Genomic DNA, 19,572 nt, shown 5'->3' with positions numbered 1-19,572 from the left:
GAGCTTTTGTGTGTGTTTCTGTGACAACGGTTTGAACCTAAAGTTTGGGGCTGACAGAACTGCTCTGCTGATTTATTCCGTGCGAGAGCACCGCCTTGTGGAATGGAGGAAGCATGCTGGTTTAAAAAAATATAATCGAGTTTCTGTCAGCCTTCTTGAGCCTGTCAGCTATAAAGAGTGAATGGAGACCAGAATGGACACGAGTGTTGGGTACTTGGCCTCTGTGCTGGAGTTAACATGGGCACCAACCACAATGGAAGTCTGAAAAATCTGGACTGCTTGGGGATTGGGTTTGCTGGATTTTCCGATACTTTTAAAATTCAAATTTAAGGAGGAATAAAGAAGAGATGAACAAGTAAAATTTGATCATTTATTCATTAGCAAATACAGCGTGCTTCATTTATCAAAACAGTGGTTTTAAAGAAAAGAAACATAGTCACTTGTTGCCACTGTGCATCTGTGGCACTTAAACACATACAAAAGCCTGCTAAATTTCAAGAGAGTTCTGAAAAAGTCTGGATTCTAGGGTGGTCTGGATTTCTGGACTTCTACTGCACTACCCTTCACTCCTTTTAGATTGCCAATGTTCACCTTTCTCGCTCTTATTTCCTCAGCCTCCACTTCAATTCATTTCTGGGTAAAATGGCTTCTTGAGAAGCTGTTGTTGGTCATAGCGAGGATTTTGGATTTTCTCGCATATAAAGGCATCTTCTCTACATTTATTGAATGCTTCTGTAGGATTTCCTCCTCCCCTCTCTGACCTGTCCACCTTGTCCACCCTCACCCATCTTCCTTCATAGTTAGGTGACTCCCGTCTCTTATCACATTTGGTTTCCATGAGGCTTGAACTCGGTGGAGTGACAGTAAATGCCAACAGGATCGTTCCATCATGCGAGGTGGAGGATCTTCGCTGTGCTCTGTATCTAACGTGTGATTGTTTTTCTTGTGATCTCTTATCAGATCAAATATCATGAAGAATTTGAGAGGAGTAAAGGCACCTCTGCGGCAAGTGCAGAGCGGAGGAACTCTCAGGAGTATAGGCCTCAGCCAGAGAGGAATCCAGGTGAGGGTACCACCATACTACATTGTCATGGGTGTGGGGGATACCCTGGTGACACCAGTAAAGCCAATGAGTTGCTTGGAATGATTTTTTATCTACGCAGTTTCCTGCTGAGGTCTCACTCACTGCTTTCCACATCTGCACTCCTTGCTAGTTCTCCTTTGTAATGACTGTTCTTTGCTTGAATGGCCAACCAAGAGACGGTAGCATGGTGCTCACCTTTCTGGATCCAAGGCCTGAGTTCTGGATCCTTGAACCAGAGACCTTTGTTCAAATCTCAGCAGGGCAGATGGGGAATTAAGCTCAAGATAATTAAATCCAGAATAATTTTTAATCTTGAGATATAGCATGGTACCAGGCCCTTCCATCCCACAGTCCCACGCTAACTAAATACACCCATGTGACCAATTAACCTGCTAACCCCGTATGTCTTTGGAAGGTGGGAGGAAGCCAGAGCTTTTGGAGGAAACCCACCAGGATCTGGGGAGAACGTATAACAGCAGATTTGAACCCGGGTTGCTGACGGGGTAATAGTGTTGTGCTAAGTGCTACGCTAACCATAGTGTAAAATGTTAAGAAAACGGTATTCATGGTTTTGGTGACCATGAATTTACCTTTTGTGAACAAGGCCATCTGTTTCACCAATGGCCTTCAAGGAAGGAAACCTACTGTGATTGACCAACCTGGCCTATACAAGACCCTAGACCCATCATTGTGGTAGATGCTTAATGGTCTCTTTAATTCAGGGGTAACTAGGGATGGACAATAAATGCTGTCATTGCCAGCAAGTGTGTAACTAAATAAAACAAAAATTCTGTCCGTGCTGTGGTGGGTTAATGCATTAGGCGAATTGGAAAGACAATGGCGACACAAGATATGATCATTAAGAGGCTTCTAGATAGACACTTGAATATTCAGAAGATGGAGTAATATGGATCACATGCAAGTTTAATTTGGGTATCATGTTCAGCACAGACATCGTGGGCTAAAGGGGTATGAAATCCAGTGATCTAAAAGTATTTTTATCATCATTGATCTGTGATGCAGGAAAATGTATTTATAACTGTTAAAAACAATTTGTAGAGTGAAACATGAAAGTCAGAAGATGCTGTGATTGTAATGAAACCACAGAATGCTGGAGGAACTCATCAGGTTACATTTCGGACTCAGGCCCGAAACGTTGGTAATATATCTTTACCTTGTATGGATGATGTTGAGTTCCTCCAGGATTTCTGTGTTTTCAAAACAATTTGTGGAACATTTTCTCATGAAGCACCCATTAAATCCACCACAGAGCATGCACTGGCCTAGATTACTGAGACAGTGCCTCCCAAGCCCACTGCCATGGAGGACTGGTCAAATGGGATACCGGTCATTCCAGGTTCCTCTCCAAATCGTGCACCATCCCGACTTGGAAATGCATTGCTGGTCCTTCATTGTCACTGTGTATGAATTCTAGAGCTCTGCAGAAAGGTCTTCACAGGCACATCATGGTAGTTTAAGACAGCTGAACATCACTTTCTTGAGGGCCATTAGAGGTGGGCAATAAAAGCTCTCATTCTAAAAAGTGTACAAATGGAGAAAATAATCTTCAAAGTTAAGAGCTAACAAACCTGGGAAATATTTTGGTGTTGCTATGATGAGGTTGTTCCCAGACCCCTTTAATACTCAATGCCTTTCTTTAGGTTACCAACAACAGGCACCTTCACAGCAGGAGCCGCCAAGCCAGGTCTACAATCCACCTGCTGCGACATCATATGCTCCTCCTTCAACCGGGGTAAGTTAATATCATGTTTGGTCTCTTTAAATGCTTCCCTGGTGCTGCTGTGAAAGGGAAAGAACACCCATTCCTACATTCCCTGCATTCCCTACAGCCTAGGACATCACAGGCAAAACTCTCCCCACCATTGAGAACATCTACAGGGAACGCTGCCGTCAGAGAGCAGCAGCAATTATCAAGGATCCACACCACACAGCACACGCTCTGTTCTCACTGCTGCCACCAGGAAAGAGGTAGAGGTGCCACAAGACTCATACCACCAGGTTCAGGAACAGCTGCTCCCCCTCCACCAACAGATTCCTCAACAACAAACTCAATCAGGGACTCATTTAAAGACTCACACTTTGGCACTTTATTGATTTTTTTCTCTCTCTTTATTACAGAGTCAAATTGTTTACATTTTAAAAAATTTGTTTTCATGTGTATGTTGAGTACAGATTTTGCACTATCAGTAAGTATTACTTCTGCCTGGCCCACAGGAAGTTGTATGTGATGTCATGTACTGTATATACACCTGTAATAGTCGATACAGTTTAAAAGCCCCCCACCCCCCCCCCCCCATTCTTGGCCCTGGTCACTCATCCCAACTGCCATCTCTAGACCAGCCCCTGGTCACTCACCCACTGGAGCTCCTGATGCCCTGACTGCGGACTCTCACCTAGGCCCCGGCCGTCCGCCCATCCGAGCTCCTGAGTCATAAGTACTCCAATTGAGTCCAGAAAGCCATGAAACTTTGTATCTCCCACTGGAGCTCCCGACACCCTGACCTTGTCCCTGGCCGCCCATCCATCCAAGCTCCTGATAGTGCGAGTGTGGACGTACCACCATCTTGAACGATGCAGGTACATACTCTGTCAAAAGTAGTTTGCGTGCAATAGTTGACCCTAAAAAAAATTTCACCCTAGAAATTGGTCCACAAAATTCATCTCTTAGACACGTATATAAGGTATGTACTCTGACAGTAAATCTGAAATCACTCCGTGCAAAGTCTTTGACTATTGATTTTTAAAAATTCTCTCTGTATTGCACAGTTGGTTGTTTACATTTGTTATCTGTTTACAATTCTTTATTTTCATGTATACGCTGTGTACAAGTTTTTTTGCACTACCAATAAGTGGTAATTCTGCCTCGCTTGCAGGATAAAGAATCTCAAGGTTGTTTGTGATGTCATGTATGTACTCTGACAATAAATCTGAAATCTGACGTACTTCACATGTAGGCCAGCCACCATTTTGTGGTTGTGGGATGAATATTGGTCAGGACACAAGGGAAAGAGTGAAACAGTGTGGCTGAGGCTAGGCAGGACCTTAGTTTGCCCTCTCCTACAGTCCCTGTGTTGTCCCTTGGCCTTCTGTAGCACAGTTATTTTTAACTGTGTTACAACAGCCAGTTCTGAGGCTGTAAGATGGTCATTAGCAAGCAGCCAAAACGTTGTCAGGTGGGAGGAGAATTTGAGGATGGGACGAACCTCTTGGAGGAAGTGAAACGCTGGCATGGGGCAAGGGCTCCTTGGCCATTGCCCTCTCTCCTCCTCACACCCACCTTTGCACATTCTCTCATTCTCTTTTGCTTTGTCTTGTTGCTCTGCAGAAGCGATTCAGAGCTGTGTATGACTACTCAGCAGCTGACGACGATGAGATCTCATTCCAAGATGGTGACCTGATCGTCGATGTTCAGCAGATTGACGAAGGCTGGATGTATGGCACAGTGGAGAGAACTGGTGACACTGGAATGCTCCCGGCTAACTACGTGGAAGCAGTGTAATGGGGCCTGGATTGATGCCTGCTTATGCTTTGGTTATCTGTCTTATAAGCAAAGAAATTACAGTGTGAATCCCAACAGTAATTTGATGACAAATTTAGATTAAAAATAGTTTTAAATTGTGATTCCGATTGCATAATATAGCTTTCTCCATTTGTTATTTTCATGTTCTTGGAATATAGTCAAAATTTTCTTTGGCTTAACTAGATTGGAGAAGAGTTGATTATTCTTCAAACCCATTTTCCTGTTCTGCATCTCCCTCCGCCACCCACCTCTCGCACCCTCCAATTTTCAGGTGACTCTGATCACTGTTCCTGGCACACCCTGAAGATGAAATTCTTGGCTCTGGATTACTAAAACTACACTTGTCCAGGTATAACTCATTCAATCAGGAAGATGCTGACTAAGATTGGAGCTTTATCATTTCCTTGCAAAGTGCTGAAACAAAATCAAAACTTTGCTGAACCAAAATATTAGGATTGTTTTGTTGGCAGGATGAAGAGTTGGCCACATTTCTGTTGATTCTGCAGCACTTAGCCCACAGACACAATGAGGTTGAGGTTCCTTGTGGATTCAAGGGAAATTTTATTCACCTTCACGATGTTAACCCTAGTGAGTGCACACACATTATTTGTCTGTGCAAGTCATACTTCTGCTATATAGTTCAGGGAACTCAGTATCCAGTTCTCATAGAACTAAGAATCTCAAGATATTGTCTCCTTAAGATGGTGAACTCTTTTTATGCTTTTGCCATTTTTAAAAAAGCAATATGAGGGAATGCAGCTCAGAGCAGGAAGGTTTCTGTGACCATTTTTCGCTCATCAGTAGCATCGGGTCCAAATCATTTCAAGTTTGTCACAGAACCTCAGCCTCTCATTGGGGGTGGGGAGGTGGATGAGTACAGTCCATGTATTGCAAGACCAGTCCTTGTAATGACAGCCAATCACGACCTTGCTCATGGCAAGATGTTGCTCTACAGGTGAACACGTTGGCTGCATGAGGACAGTTTTAGAATTGTAGGAATGGGGTGTGGGAGAAAATTGTATCAGTGTTGTGAGTTGGTGCTTTTGTTTTGAAACAATGCTCCATCCTCTAGATTTCAGGTTTAGGAATTACAAAGTTAATAAAGGCAGTGAAATCCATGCAAGAAGAAAGATATTTAATCCGGTCAAGTATGGTGAGCCAATTTGTGGCTGTCTGCCTCCCTTCCCCTTCAGGTTCAAACCACGTTAAAGCTGCATTTGATGTCACCTGCGGACAAGATCCAACTGCTCCATTTTAGTCCTGGTTGAAGCGTTTAATGTAATTGAAATGAACTAGCAAAGACTCAAGTTAGCAATAATGTTTAACTTGATGAGACACTGTAGCATTGGTGACTTCTCGTGGGATTAATTTGCATGGCTTTTTCGACTCACGAGTGTTAAATTTGCAAGGCTCTGATAAAAACCAGCCTGATGCTGAAAAAGTTTGGCCCATTTCTATAAAGTTGTACAAACAACAGAGAACTATTTGGGAATGTGTGGTGATCAGGATCTGGCCTCGGAGCATCTTTCCCTTTCACCCCCTCACTGAGTGACACCATGAGAACTGTCCCAACCTAACTCTGCCAATGTACTGTAAGTGATTGTTTACAAGGTCAGGGAGCGTTCTGGGGAACAACAAACCTATTTCTTAAACATCAAGTTTGTATAAATTTGACAATGTCTGCTGTGACTGGAATTATATGAATAAATTAAACCATTCCTGTGAAATGCTGGCAGAACATTGAATCCCTTTGCATTGATCTTGCACTGTTGCATCCAAGGCTGGACCCACCAGCACTCTTGTTTGCTTCTGAAAATGACTTTGCATACTTTGTAAACCTCGACGTATTAAGGTAGAAAGTAGTGTATTTTTAGGTTCAGTTCACAATGAAGAGGCTATGGTTTAGTCAATGCGTTAGTAAATTGGAACAGTCTTGACTCACGTCAAGCCTCATATCTGGTCCAGGCACCAATAGTAGAGATGTGCTCTGAAGGGAATGGGTTACTGGAGTATGATCTCAGATTTCCATCTCTTTGGCAAAAGACAGCCAATTGACTTCTCTTGCGATATTGCCAAGACTTTATCCAACTTGCAGGTACCAATACTACTGGAGCACAGAAGATTTGCAGACGCTGTGTGCCAATATTAATGACTCAACAAACATTCCATGGAATCAGTACATTAAATGTTTAGTCAGCACGCTGTTTAATTTGAAACCTGCAGCTATAGTCGCTAATGAATTGGTAGATATTTTTGTTTTTGGTGTTATGCTTTATCAAGTTCAGCTTAGCTTCGCAAAGGATGAAATTGAGTTTCCCATGTACTTGCAAAATGTCTGGTATCTGAGCTTAGCTTTGGTCTCTGGCTTATTCATTTAAGATGTTACTATGTACAAAGGGAGCAATTATGTCGAAGCTGCCTTCCCATCGAAACATGACATTGTGTGGGGGAAATGAACCTTGGTGGGGTGGGGTGTGGGGGCTGGGGAAAGGCTAATAACATTGTTTTGCTGGGAACTTCTCAAGCGAAAGGATAGGCATTTAGTTCAGCACACATGCTTGTGTACTCATTTCCCAAATGATACATCATCATATCAGTGGAGTACTGTCAGTGAAGGGAATACCCTCGAACCCGGGTCCTGCTAAACCCTCACACAACTTGGTAGGTTGATTTAGATATTAAGAAGGGGAGGGGAACCGTCTGGGTGCTGCTATTTGCATAAAATACTGCACATCTTTGAATCAAATGAAACATGTCTTGGCACTTCTGAATTCTTCAATACCATGCTTGCAATTTTTAGGAAAAAATGTATTTTTGGCATGATCCTTACAGGACAAATCATCAATAAACTAAATGATGGGAACAAATGTGAATGTTATTTACTTAATTTTGTCTTTTACTGTTGGTTGTATTTTGGGAAAATGTGCGGCTGATTTGTCTATTTCTTGGAAAGAATGAATGTGTTGAACTTGATGTTGTTATGTCCCAAAGTTGTTAAAATCTGCTCAGTTCCCGTATAGTAACAGTTGTGATGTAGGAAATGTTAACCCCAGTTTGTACTTGATAGTTCCTGCATTGAGCACCGAGAATGTAGCTGATATTGATTAGAATGAAAGAAAATTGTTTGTGATTAATATTCCTGGGGGTTCTTTTACATCCACCAGACAGTGTATTCTGGGCTACAGTTTATCATCTCTGTCCTAAGGTGGGGAAATGTAATAATTGCGATGTAATTTCAGCTTGGGTAGTGTAAATAGAGTTTGCATGGTTTGAGGATGATAAGTCCATAAGACATAAATTTAAATTTAGGCATACAGCATGGTAACAGGCCTTTTCGGTTCATGCGCACTCAATTAACCCACAGGCCCAGGACGTTTCGAACAGTGGGAGGAAACTGGAGGCCCCGGGGAAAACCCACACAGAGAATGTACAAACCCCTTACAGACATCGGAGGATTAGAAGCCTGGTCCCGATCGCTGCCGCTGTAACGGCGTTGCGCTAACCCCTACGCCAACCGTGCCACCCCATTAGAAGGAGAAATAGGCTATTCAGCCCTTCGAGTCTAAAGGCAAACATGAAATTATTGAACTTTGAGAACCACTGGGCTAACGTTTGAGTTGACTGCAAATGCTGGAAATGAAACAAATTGCTGGAAGTACTCAGCAGAGTATTTCTGTGGGAAAAGAAACAGAGTTAACACTTTGGGCTGAAAACTCTTTGTCACAAATGTTCAAAGAGAGTTAAATAATTGGGACTTCAAGGATAGCTCCTGGTGTTCTTTGGAAAAACATTGCTGGATGTTTTTGTGTCCTTCCAACAGAGCAAAAGAGACTTGGCTTAATGCCTTACTGCATGCAGTTGGGCAGACATATCTGCAAAGGTTTTTTTTTACATTCAGGCCTCTAAAATGGGACTTTAATTTGCAACCTTCTGTCTGAGACGCAGAAACTAATATCTTCACAAAACCAATATCCAAAGCTTAGACCCTAATCTCTTCTTTTATAAATTTAATTTTTAAATGTAAAGATACAGCACTGGTAACCAGCACACGAGCCCATGCCACCCAGTTACACCCATTAACCTACAGTCCCTGGTATGTTTTTGAAGGGTGGGAGGCAGGGCCAGATGAAGCAAATGCAGGGCCTGTAGCATATGTTATAACGATTCTCCCCCCGCGGCCCTAAATTTAAAAAAAACAACACATAAATATTAAAAGATCTAGTAGTTTAAAAGAGAGAACGAAAGGGGCAAGTGGGACACCACATGCCAGGCGAAGCTAAATTCAGAGGAGAGAGATGAACTCAAAGTGATGAAACATTGCAAATGAAGCCGTGTGCATTTTTATGATTGGATGCAAACTTACGTGGGTGTCGGTGACTTGAGAACAAAAATCCTCCAGGCCCGGCTTTCTGGCGACTCGGAGAAAGCCTGCCGTGGTCTATTCTAAATATGGGACGGCAGCGTAACAAACCGCGGGCATTTTTTTTCCCAGAATGGCGAAGTGAGGCGGCGCACATGTGCTTTAAGTTAATCGGGCAGCAGGCGGACAAATTGTTTTCCCTTGGGGGATTGCGTAGTTTTTTTAGCTGCTTCAAAACAAGTGAGGGGGGAGAGAGAGAGAGATCATTGGAATATGTCCCATCCAATTAATTTTTTTTTGTTGCAAGTATTCATTTGTGTGGAATCTCAATGATTTTTATTTCAAGTCAACATTGGTAATATTTTATTCACCCAACCTTACCTCTTCAAAACAAGTGCACTTATTTTTAACAAAATGATACTAGCTTTCTCAGATCACTATATACTTCAGTGATTACATCCTTGATGAAAGGTTATAATAATTCTCACTACCACCCCTTTAAGCTTTCATATTCCCCACCAACCCCCCCCCCCCCCCCCCCACAACCCAAACAGCATTATGTAACACTTCCACTCCACTGGAAGTGGAGTGTTGTCGTATCTCATCGCTGCTGCCCCAATTATTCATCCAGTAATCAGCCTTGTCAATACGACTTGTCACATGATGGGACGACCTAAAAATGGAGAGGAGTAACATTGATTCAGCAATGATTTTCCAGGGCAGGGGGTTTGAAGGATGATTTTTCATCCATACCCGGGCTAGTCTATGTAAACAGCCTCTTCATTGCCTTCTTAATAGCTCAGCAAATCAATTAGTTTGTAGGGCAATTGCAAATTCCGCTAAGCCAATCGCTCTTACGCCCCTCGAGCCAATAAATCTCATGACGGTTCCTTCAGGATTATTCGGTTGCTCATTTCCAAATGACAGTTTGAGTTTGAGAGAAATGATGAAAATTCCAATGCCTACTTAGTGTCCCTGCAAATCCTGCATCACTTTATCGCCTCACTGACGTAAGCATAGGACTTCAATAGGCATTTCTCTGGAAGAAAAAAGTATTACAGTAGGAATGGAGGATAGGGTTTCAGGAGACCAAGGGTCTCTTCTGCATCTAAAACTTCTCATCCTATTGAGAAATACAGTCTTAGGCAACTCATATTGTGCAGTGGCTATTAGGTTAGCAATTGTGAGCTTTAATCAGAGGACTAACATAGACCATGGGAATGTCATATCAGAGCTGCTGCAAAAAGATGAAAACAAAAATGTTTAAGTTGAACACCCAGTCAGTCGTTCATAATTCATGGTACATAAAGTTACAGAGCAAGTCAGCAAGCATTTAGCGTGGGGCCCTTGAAAATGCAGGGCCCGTTGTATATGCTACTTTTGCTTCTACGTTAATCTTGAACTGGTGGGAGGAAACCGAAGGAGCCGGATAAAAACCACCAAGACACATGGAGAGAATGTACAAATTCCTTAGACTGTGCCACGTTCGATCCTGGCTCGCTGGCTGGCGCTGTAATAGTGTTGCACTAACTTCCACCACTACGGTGACCATGCCATCCTTTGGAGGTACCTTCACAGTTGTCTGCTGTCCTTAGTTCTAGCATTTTCCACAGCTCTGTCTAATAACTCCAGTTGACATATTGGTCACTGCAACGTGTGAAAACTCGCTGATATCAGTCCAAATATGTCTTTGGTCAGTATGAAAAAGTATCTCATCTGAAATGTCCCGGATTCCACTCTGTGGATTACCTTTCCAGATCATCTAACCTCTGTTACTCTTTAAGGTTCATGGAGTCAACAAGGGTGTCCAAGAGAATGCAGTACGGAAACTGGAACCTTCAACTCACTGAGTCTGCAGCCACCATTGAATATTCATGGCTTCCTTTCTAACCTACTTTATGTCCTCTATGTTCACATTAACACTGCTGTAGATTCCACCCTTCACTTTCACACTAGTGGCAATCTACAGTGGTCAGTTAACCTAGCACACGTATGGGGTGGGGGAGGAAATCCAGGCTGTCGCAGGGAGAGTTCTTGGCTATCAGCCTCTGAAGGCCTCTTGCGTTTCAACAAGCCATCTACAAACCTTCTCAACTCCTTTCGATACAAGCTTTGTTTGCCCATCCACCTCAAATATTCCAGTTATTGGCCAGTAAAACTTCTCGAAACTGGGGCAGCACAGTTGGTGTTGCAGTTAGCGCAACGCCATTACAGCACCAGTGATTGGGACTGAGGTTCGAATCCTGCGCTGGCTGTATGGAGTTTGTATGTTCTCCCCGTGGTTCCGTGGGTTTCCCTGGGGGGTCCGGTTCCTTCCCACCTATTGAAATGTACCAGGGTTGTAAATTAATTGGGTGTACTTGGGCAGGACGGACTCGTAGGCCAAAAGGGCCTGTTACTGTGCTGTTTGTCCAAATTTAAAATTTAAAATTGAACCTCCCCGGAATTAAAATCTTTTCTTAAATAATATTTATACTCTATACCAGCCTTTCTTACAGACTGAAATCATAAAATGTTTATTCTGTAGTCGGCTAGAGAGAAGTACTGGACAATTGCTTCACAGGGAAGGGAGCCCATAAACTTTGAGCAGAGTCCTTGGGGGGGAGGGGGATGTAGCCAAAAACAGGTTGAGAATGGCTGCTCTATACTGCCTTCCAGATGTGGTTTTACCAGCACAATCTCCCTACTTTTGTATGCAGCTCCATGTACAAGTTAGCAGAGTATGGACTTTTCTCTTTGGACTGAAGAAGGATGAGAGGTGACTTGATAGAGATCTACAAGATTTAGAGAGGCATAGGTAAGGCATAGACAGCCAGCACCTTTTTCTCAGGGCAGGAAAAGCAAACACCAATGGACATATGTACAAAGTAAAGGGAGTGAAATTTAGGGGAGACATCAGGGTTTTAAAAAAAAAACGCAGAGTTGTGGGTGGTTGAGACTGAAACGAGGGGCACTTAAGAGACTCTTAGGCACTTGGGTGAAAGAAAAATAGAAGGTTACGAGGTAGGAAGGGTTTTTTTGGTAGGAATTTCTAAGCTGGCGTAACATTGAAGGCCAAAGGGCCTGTACTGTGCTGTAATGTTCTATGTTCTATGCACTCAGCCTCCTTCCATATCCTTTGTACGCCCATGACTGTGTTGCTAAATGCCATCCTAACTCCATCCACAAATTCACAGATGACACCACTATTGTAGGCTGCATCTCGCATCGTGACCAGATGGAATATCAGAGAATTGTCCTGATGCCAGGACAACAACCTCATATTTTGTGTCAGCTAGTCACAGACTGATGGAAGAAGCATAATGTACCAGTGGCATTGAACTGGAGATACAAGACCACTTTGAGTTCTTGGGCATGGATATTTTCAACAACCTGTCCTGGAGCAACCACGTTGACATGAATTTGAACTTGAGCAATAAACCCAGGCCATGCTCTGTTCTCACTGCTACCATCGGGGAGGATGTTCAAGAGCCTGAAGATGCACACCCAACATTAAAGAGAACAGTTTCTTCCCCTCTGCCATCAGATCTCTGATTGGAAATTGAACCTATGGACACCATCGCATTTATTATTTGCTTTTTAAATCTTGAATTTACGGAATTGTAATTTATAGCAACTTTTGTATTTGTAATGCACAATACCGCTGCCACAAGACAACAGATTTCTGGACGTGTTCATGGCAATAAACCTGATTCTGATTCCACTTCCTGTACCCACACACGAGCTGTTTGTGAATCATGCGTTAGCCCCCCGGCCCCCCCAGATCCTGCTGCATTTCAGACGACTGCAATAGATAGGGCACTTTTTTTCTTGTTTATCTGCCAAATTGAACAATATAGTTTTCTACATTATCTTCAGATGTTTAACATTTCATTGCAACTGCTTAACATTTTCATCAATATTTCCTAACCTACTCTTTTTGTACTGTTGATTGCTTCAATCCCTCCCCATTTTTTGTCCCCTCATCATGGTATCGGGCATGATTTCAGCACTTTGACATGAAAACTATTTATTTGTTCAAAGTCTCTGCCATTTCCTTCTTCCCATTACTTAAATCCCTAATCTCACCCTCTAATGGACCAATGTTTACTTTGGCTGCTCTTCTTTCATATACTGTAGATGTTTCTAACATTGTATCATTTACTCATAATCTATTTCTCTCTCTTGCAAGTATCCAAAATGTTTTTCCAATGTTATAGCTGATCACTAATTTTTGCAACACTGTGCATTTTTCAATTGGATACGATCCTTTGCTTCTTTACTTAGCAAAGGATATTTCATCCTTGCAGACTTTGCCTTAATTTAATTTAATTTTGTTTAGAATTATGAAGGAGCTCCCTAAATACCTCCTATCTTTTCCTGACCACCTTGTCTTCCCACCCACTTTATCCTACTGAGCTTTTGCAGCTGAAATTGTCTTTACTTTAGGTCAAAACACCAGTTTCCATATAATTTCTTTTTAGTAAGAGACCATTTAGTCTCCTCAGGAAGGCGCAACAGTGACTGCACTTCCTGAGAAGACTGAAGCGGGCAAGGCCACTGTGACAGATTATGTTATATTTTATATTGTATATAGATAAGTTTTAAAAGAGATAAATTGTGGCAGGTTTTTTAGTGTAGGTCACACACAAACACTTCAAAACAGATGTCATTTAAAATGCCAGAGCTCTGCTCAAGCCAGATAGTCCAGGCTCCAGGTGCCTTTGCAAAGAATTTGAAGGATGCCTCTAAGGTCTTTACAAGTAGTTGTTAATTGGACATGCTGTGGAGTAATGGATTATTGTTTTGGAAAGCAACATATGAACGAACTCAGAAGGTTAGGTCCGGAGCCGCAGTCTGTCTGAGTGCAATCGGCTGTTCTAAGAGGGTCATGCGGTTTTCTCTGAATGAGAGAGAATTCAGTTCTACAGTTCAGCATCAGCAGCTGGGACTGGAACAGGACAAGCTGGCAAACTTGTGGAAAAACCCCATTTGGGTTGTGAGTTGGGTTGTGAGTTCTTAGTTCAGCCTGGTCAAAGCCCTTATGGTCCATACAAGAAGAAAGGACTGGCTGCATAATGTTTCACTTGAAATAAGGAAAACAAAAAGGAGCTCTGTGGTGACCTGATAGAAAGAGGTTACCGTCTCGAAAACCCTGATGGGGCAAGTTTCTTCGGCAAGACACTGAAGTGGCTGATCTGAAGGGATCAGTTATGGGTGTCCAACGAGCAACAAATCTCTCTCTGAAAACCAACAAGAACCTTCCTGAGCAGTAACCATTTACCTATCAAGCACCAAAGCCTGGTGAAATTCATAAATGTTAAATTCTGTCCACAATATAAGAATTGCTTGATAGCAGTGAACTTGGAGGAGTGAGAAGTGAAATTGGACTGTGAATTAAAGAACTTACCTGAACTTACACATACATACATGTGTGCTTAGAGTTAAAAGGGGTTTAAGTTAGGTTAAGTAAGTTTATAATAATAAGTTAGAGTTTGATCCTGTTTTCATGTTTAAAGATAATTAAAAGCAACTTTTGTTTAAGTAACCATTTGTCTTGTTGAATTTCTATTGCTGCTGTGTTTTGGGGTCCTCTGGGCCCGTAACATTACTGGCCACCATCACGTGTACCGAGAGCATCCTGGCCGGCTGCATCACAGTGTGGTACAGTTGTTGCAGAGAAATGGATTGGAGGTCAATCCATAGGACCATAAGAGTGGCAGAGAGGATCAGTGGAGTCTCCCTCCTCCCCCCCCTCAATCGACGTGATCTACTGGGATAGTTGTCTGAAGAGGACACACAAAATCGTTGAGGACCCCTTCCACCCTGCACAAAGCATCTTTCAGCTGCTCCCATCAGGAAAGAGATACAGGAGTATCAGAGCCTGCACCACCAGGCTGAGGAACAGCTTCTTCTTACGGGTGAAGAGAATGCTGAACGACCAAAGGAACAGCTCCCACGAAATATTCGAGACTCTCATATTCATGAAGCACTATCTATGTTTTCTATTTATTTATTTATTTCTATATATGAATACTTGACCTGTTTATATATTATTTGTCTGTATGTGTGTTTGTCTGGTTGTGCGTCTGCATGTTTTGCATGGAGGAGTGGAGAATTCTGTTTCATCGGGTTGTACTTGTTGAATCAGGAGTCAATAAACTTGACTTGAGTTCATGACAGCTCTCAAAATAGTCCCAACTCTCCCTTTCCCATTTGTTGCCCATCAACTCAAATTCTCCTATCCTATTCCCCACCCTTGCCAGGAACAAATTACAAAGAAGCTTTTTACTCATTGATGTAAGGTAGGAGACCTTCACACACTCCGTCTCCCTATGTTCTGGTGAGGTTAGTTGAGGATTACAGGAAGGTGAGCATGCTGTCTTTGATTTAGGTGTCAAAGGACTATTTTGATCTCCCTGGGAGACGAGACAGTCTCTTGGTTTCATGCCCTAATAGAAGCCCTTCTGAAAATGGGCTGCTCCATTTATACAACAGTGCCATCTCTTGTTTAATGGTGATGTTTTCCTGGGACGCTGCAATATTTTTAGCATCAGTAAATGTTTTTCATATGAAACAAGACCTCATAAAAAAATTTAAAATGAGCTTTCAATTTTTATTCTATGGGCAACAACACTATTGGAGGGGCTGGTGTGGGAGCTGTTCAGTTGGCCCGGGTGCTGAAATGCTTCCATGATTGCCTTGTTGATAGCCAAGCTTAATTTAATAACCCACTGGTCAATGTGATATTGTAACATCAGCCCCTGTAAGCAGATTGCCCTTGGCTTTACAGAAGTGGGCTGGTGTGTCATTGTCACCAATTGATATTGATTGTACCTGAGTAAATGAAAGTGATTTGTGAGGATAGAGAAAGGAGAGGCCAAAGTTTCCAATAAATATTGTTTAGACCGTGCCTTGTTTTACAGAGGGAAGTTAAGATTCAGATGGCAGCATCAATGGCTGCGATTAGTAGAGAGAAAATAATAAAAGGTGTACAAGAGGCCAGTGCTGGAACAACACAAACCCAAGTCCAATCCCACTTTACACAAGCACACGAAAACACAAGAATGTCTATGTGCATGCACACACAAACAGCCACACTCATGCACACAAAACATTCATTTTCTCTCTCCCACACCTCGCAAAAACCATTGATTGATTACACTGGACAACAATTTTTTTTTTAAAAAAAGGTTTGTTTCTTGAAAAAAAATTAGGGATTATGATAGACAATTTCTTTATTTTAATTTAAAAAAATTTTTCACACTGTGAACCATATTGACCAAAATACATACAAACATTTCCCTCTTAAATATACACAGTGGAATTTTCTCCCCCTTTCCCCCCCCTACCTTCCCTCCCCCCCTTCCCACCCCCCTCCAAAACCATTAAATGTTCAACATATACAATACAATAAAACCATTAAACAATGTCATCACACAATGAAAATAAACAAGAAAATTGTGTCATCTACTTTTACACACTGGATCAAGTTATTTTGTCTTCTTATCATTTTAGGGGGTGGACGTCCGTGGTAGGCCCTCTCTGTTATGTTCCATGTATGGCTCCCAAATGTGTTCAAATAATGTGACTTTATTTTTTAAATTATATGTTATTTTTTCCAATGGAATACATTTATTCATTTCCATGTACCATTCTCTGTACTTCTGATTTCCAAGTTGACGTTATACATTTTTTTGCTGCAGCTAAGGCTATCATAATAAATCTTTTTTGCGCTTCATCCAGTTTGAGGCCTAATTCTTTACTTCTTGTATTACTTAGAAGAAAGATCTCTGGATTTTTTGGTATGTTGTTTTTTTGTAATTTTATTTAATTCACGATTTAGATCATCCCAAAACTTTCTCACATGCCCAAATTGCTTGTACTGTTGTTCCCATTTCCTTCTTACAGCGAAAACATCTATCTGATAATGTTGGATCCCATTTTTTTTAACTTTTGGGGCGTAATCTATAACCTGTGTAACTAATTATACTGTATCATGTGTAACCTTGTGTTTATTATATTCTTCATAGTTCCAGAACATAACTTTTCCCATGTTTCAATTTTTATCTTTATGTTTAAATCTTTTTCCTACTTTTGTTTGGGTTTATAGCTTATTTCATCATTTTCCTTCTCTTGCAGCTTGATGAACATGTTTGTTATAAATCTTTTTATTATCATTGTGTCTAATTACATATTCAAAGCTGCTTCCTTCTGGTAATCTCAGCCTGCTTCCCAATTTATCCTTTAAGTAGGGTTTCAGTTGATGGTATGCAAACATTGTACCATGAGTTATTGCATATTTGTACTTCATTTGTTCAAATGTTAATAAATTATTTCCCAAAAAAACAATTTTCTATTCTTTTAATTCCTTTTCTCTCCCATTCTCTAAAGGAAAGGCATCTATTGTAAAAGGGATTATCTGATTTTGCGTCAATAATAATTTTGGTATTTGGTCATTTGTTTTTTTCCTTTCTAAGTGAATCTTCCATATATTGAGTAAATGATGCAGTACTGGTGAGCTTTTATATTGTACCAGCTTTTCATCCCACTTATAAAGTATATGTTCCGGTACCTTCTCCCCTATTTTATCTAGCTCTATCTTAGTCCAATCTGGTTTTTCCCTTGTCTGATAAAAATCTGAAAAATACATTAATTGTGCTGCTCTATAATAATTTTTAAAGTTTGATCACTGCAAACCACCTTGGCTGTACCTCTCTGTTAATTTATCTAATGCTATCCTTGGTTTCCCCCCTTTCCATAAAAATTTCCTCATTATTCTCTTTAGTTCCTTAAAGAATTTCTCTGTTTAGGGAATTGGTAATGATTGAAATTCGTATTATATCCTTGGGAAGACATTCATTTTAATGCAATTTGCCCTCCCTATCAATGTTTGAAGTAATTCTTTCCAATGTTCTAAGTCTTCCTGCAATTTCTTTATTAGTGGCTGATAATTTAATTTGTACAAGTGGCTTAAATTATTATCTAACCTAATACCTAGATATTGGATTGCTTGTATTTGCCATTTAAATGGTGATTCTTTTGTAAATTCTGTATAATCCGCATTACTCATTGGCATCACTTCACTTTTATTTGCATTGATCTTGTACCCCGATATTTCTCCATATTCCTTTAATTTCTTATGTAGTTCTTTTATTGATATTTCTGGTTCTGTTAAGTATACTATGATGTCATCTGCAAATAAACTGATTTTATACTCCTTCTCCTTTATTTTTATCCCTTTTACTTTATTTTCTGTTCTTATCAGTTCTGCCAATGGTTCTATTGCTAAAGCGAACAGTGAGGGAGATAATGGACATCCTTGCCTAGTTGACCTACTTAATTTAAATTAGTTCGATACATATCCATTTACTGTTACCTTCGCCAATGGTCTATTATATAATGCTTTAATCCATTTAATATATTTTTCTGATAGATTGAACCTCTGTAATACTTTGAATAAATAATTCCATTCTACCCTGTCAAAGGCTTTTTCTGTGTCTAAAGCAACAGCCACTTTTGGCTTCTTATTTCCTTGAACTGCATGAATTAGATTAATAAATTTACAGACATTATCCACTGTTTGTCTTTTCTTAATAAATCCAGTTTGATCTTGTTTTACTCTTTTTGGTACACAGTTGGCCAATCTGTTTGCTAATAATTTTGCTATTATCTTATAATCTGAATTAAGTAGAGATATTGGTCAATATGATGTTAGTGGATGTTAGTGTATCCTTCCCCCGTCTTTGGTATTACTGTAATTATTGCTGTCTTACATGAATCTGGCAAGTTTTGTGTTTCTTCTATCTGGTTCATTACTTCCAGGAGAGGAGGAATTAATAATTCTTTAAATATTTTATAGAATTCTATTGGGAATCCATCCTCTCCAGGCGTTTTATTGTTCAGCAGCTTTTTTAATATATCCTGTACTTCCTCTATTTCAAATGGTTTTATCAGTTTGTTTTGCTCCTCTAATTTAGCTAAAAACTCTTCTACTTTATCATCTTTCCCCTCGTTCTCAGTTTGGTATAATTGTTCATAAAATTCCTTAAAGTTCTCATTAATCTCCATTGGATTATATGTAATTTGTTTGTCCTTTTTCCTTGATACCAATACAATTCTTTTAGCTTGTTCTGTTTTAAGTTGCCAGGCTAATATTTTGTGTGCTTTTTCTCCTAGTTCATAATACTTTTGCTTTATTTTCATTATGTTTTTCTCCATCTTATATGTTTGTAATGTTTCGTATTTTGTTTTTTTATCCGCCAATTCTCTTTTTTGTTATATCATCCCTTGTTGCTAGTTCCTTTTCTATACTTACTATCTCCCTTTCCAACTGTTCTATTTCCCGATTGTAGTCCTTTTTCATCTTAATTACATAACTTATTATCTGCCCTCTAATGAAGGCTTTCATTGCATCCCATAATAAAAATTTGTCTTTCACTGATTCTGTGTTTATTTCAAAGTACATTTTAATTTGGCGTTCAATAAACTCCCTAAATTCCTGCCTTTTAAGTAGCATGGAGTTTAGCCTCCATCTATATGTTCTTGGTGGAATGTCCTCCAGCTCTATTGCTAATAACAGGGGTGAATGATCAGATAGCAATTTAG

At 40.6% G+C, this 19,572-nt stretch overlaps 1 protein-coding gene across 1 annotated transcript in view; it reads left to right on the top strand.

Annotated features, from left to right (window-relative positions):
• Nucleotides 1–7,492, top strand: part of lasp1 (LIM and SH3 protein 1) — a 136,862-nt gene extending 129,370 nt beyond the window's left edge. Inside the window, exons 5-7 of the mRNA XM_069906972.1 lie at nucleotides 961–1,063; nucleotides 2,746–2,837; nucleotides 4,431–7,492. Coding sequence (XP_069763073.1) covers nucleotides 961–1,063; nucleotides 2,746–2,837; nucleotides 4,431–4,604 — 369 coding nt within the window. The 3' untranslated portion in view covers nucleotides 4,605–7,492. The remainder of the gene's footprint in view (nucleotides 1–960; nucleotides 1,064–2,745; nucleotides 2,838–4,430) is intronic.
• The last annotated feature ends 12,080 nt before the right edge of the window (nucleotides 7,493–19,572 follow it).

The sequence above is a fragment of the Narcine bancroftii genome, chromosome 12 (genome assembly GCF_036971445.1).
Source record: "Narcine bancroftii isolate sNarBan1 chromosome 12, sNarBan1.hap1, whole genome shotgun sequence".
NCBI classification, from domain to species: Eukaryota; Metazoa; Chordata; class Chondrichthyes; order Torpediniformes; family Narcinidae; genus Narcine; species Narcine bancroftii.
Note: the sequence above shows the minus strand (reverse complement) of the source record. Positions and strands in the feature narration are given on the sequence as shown.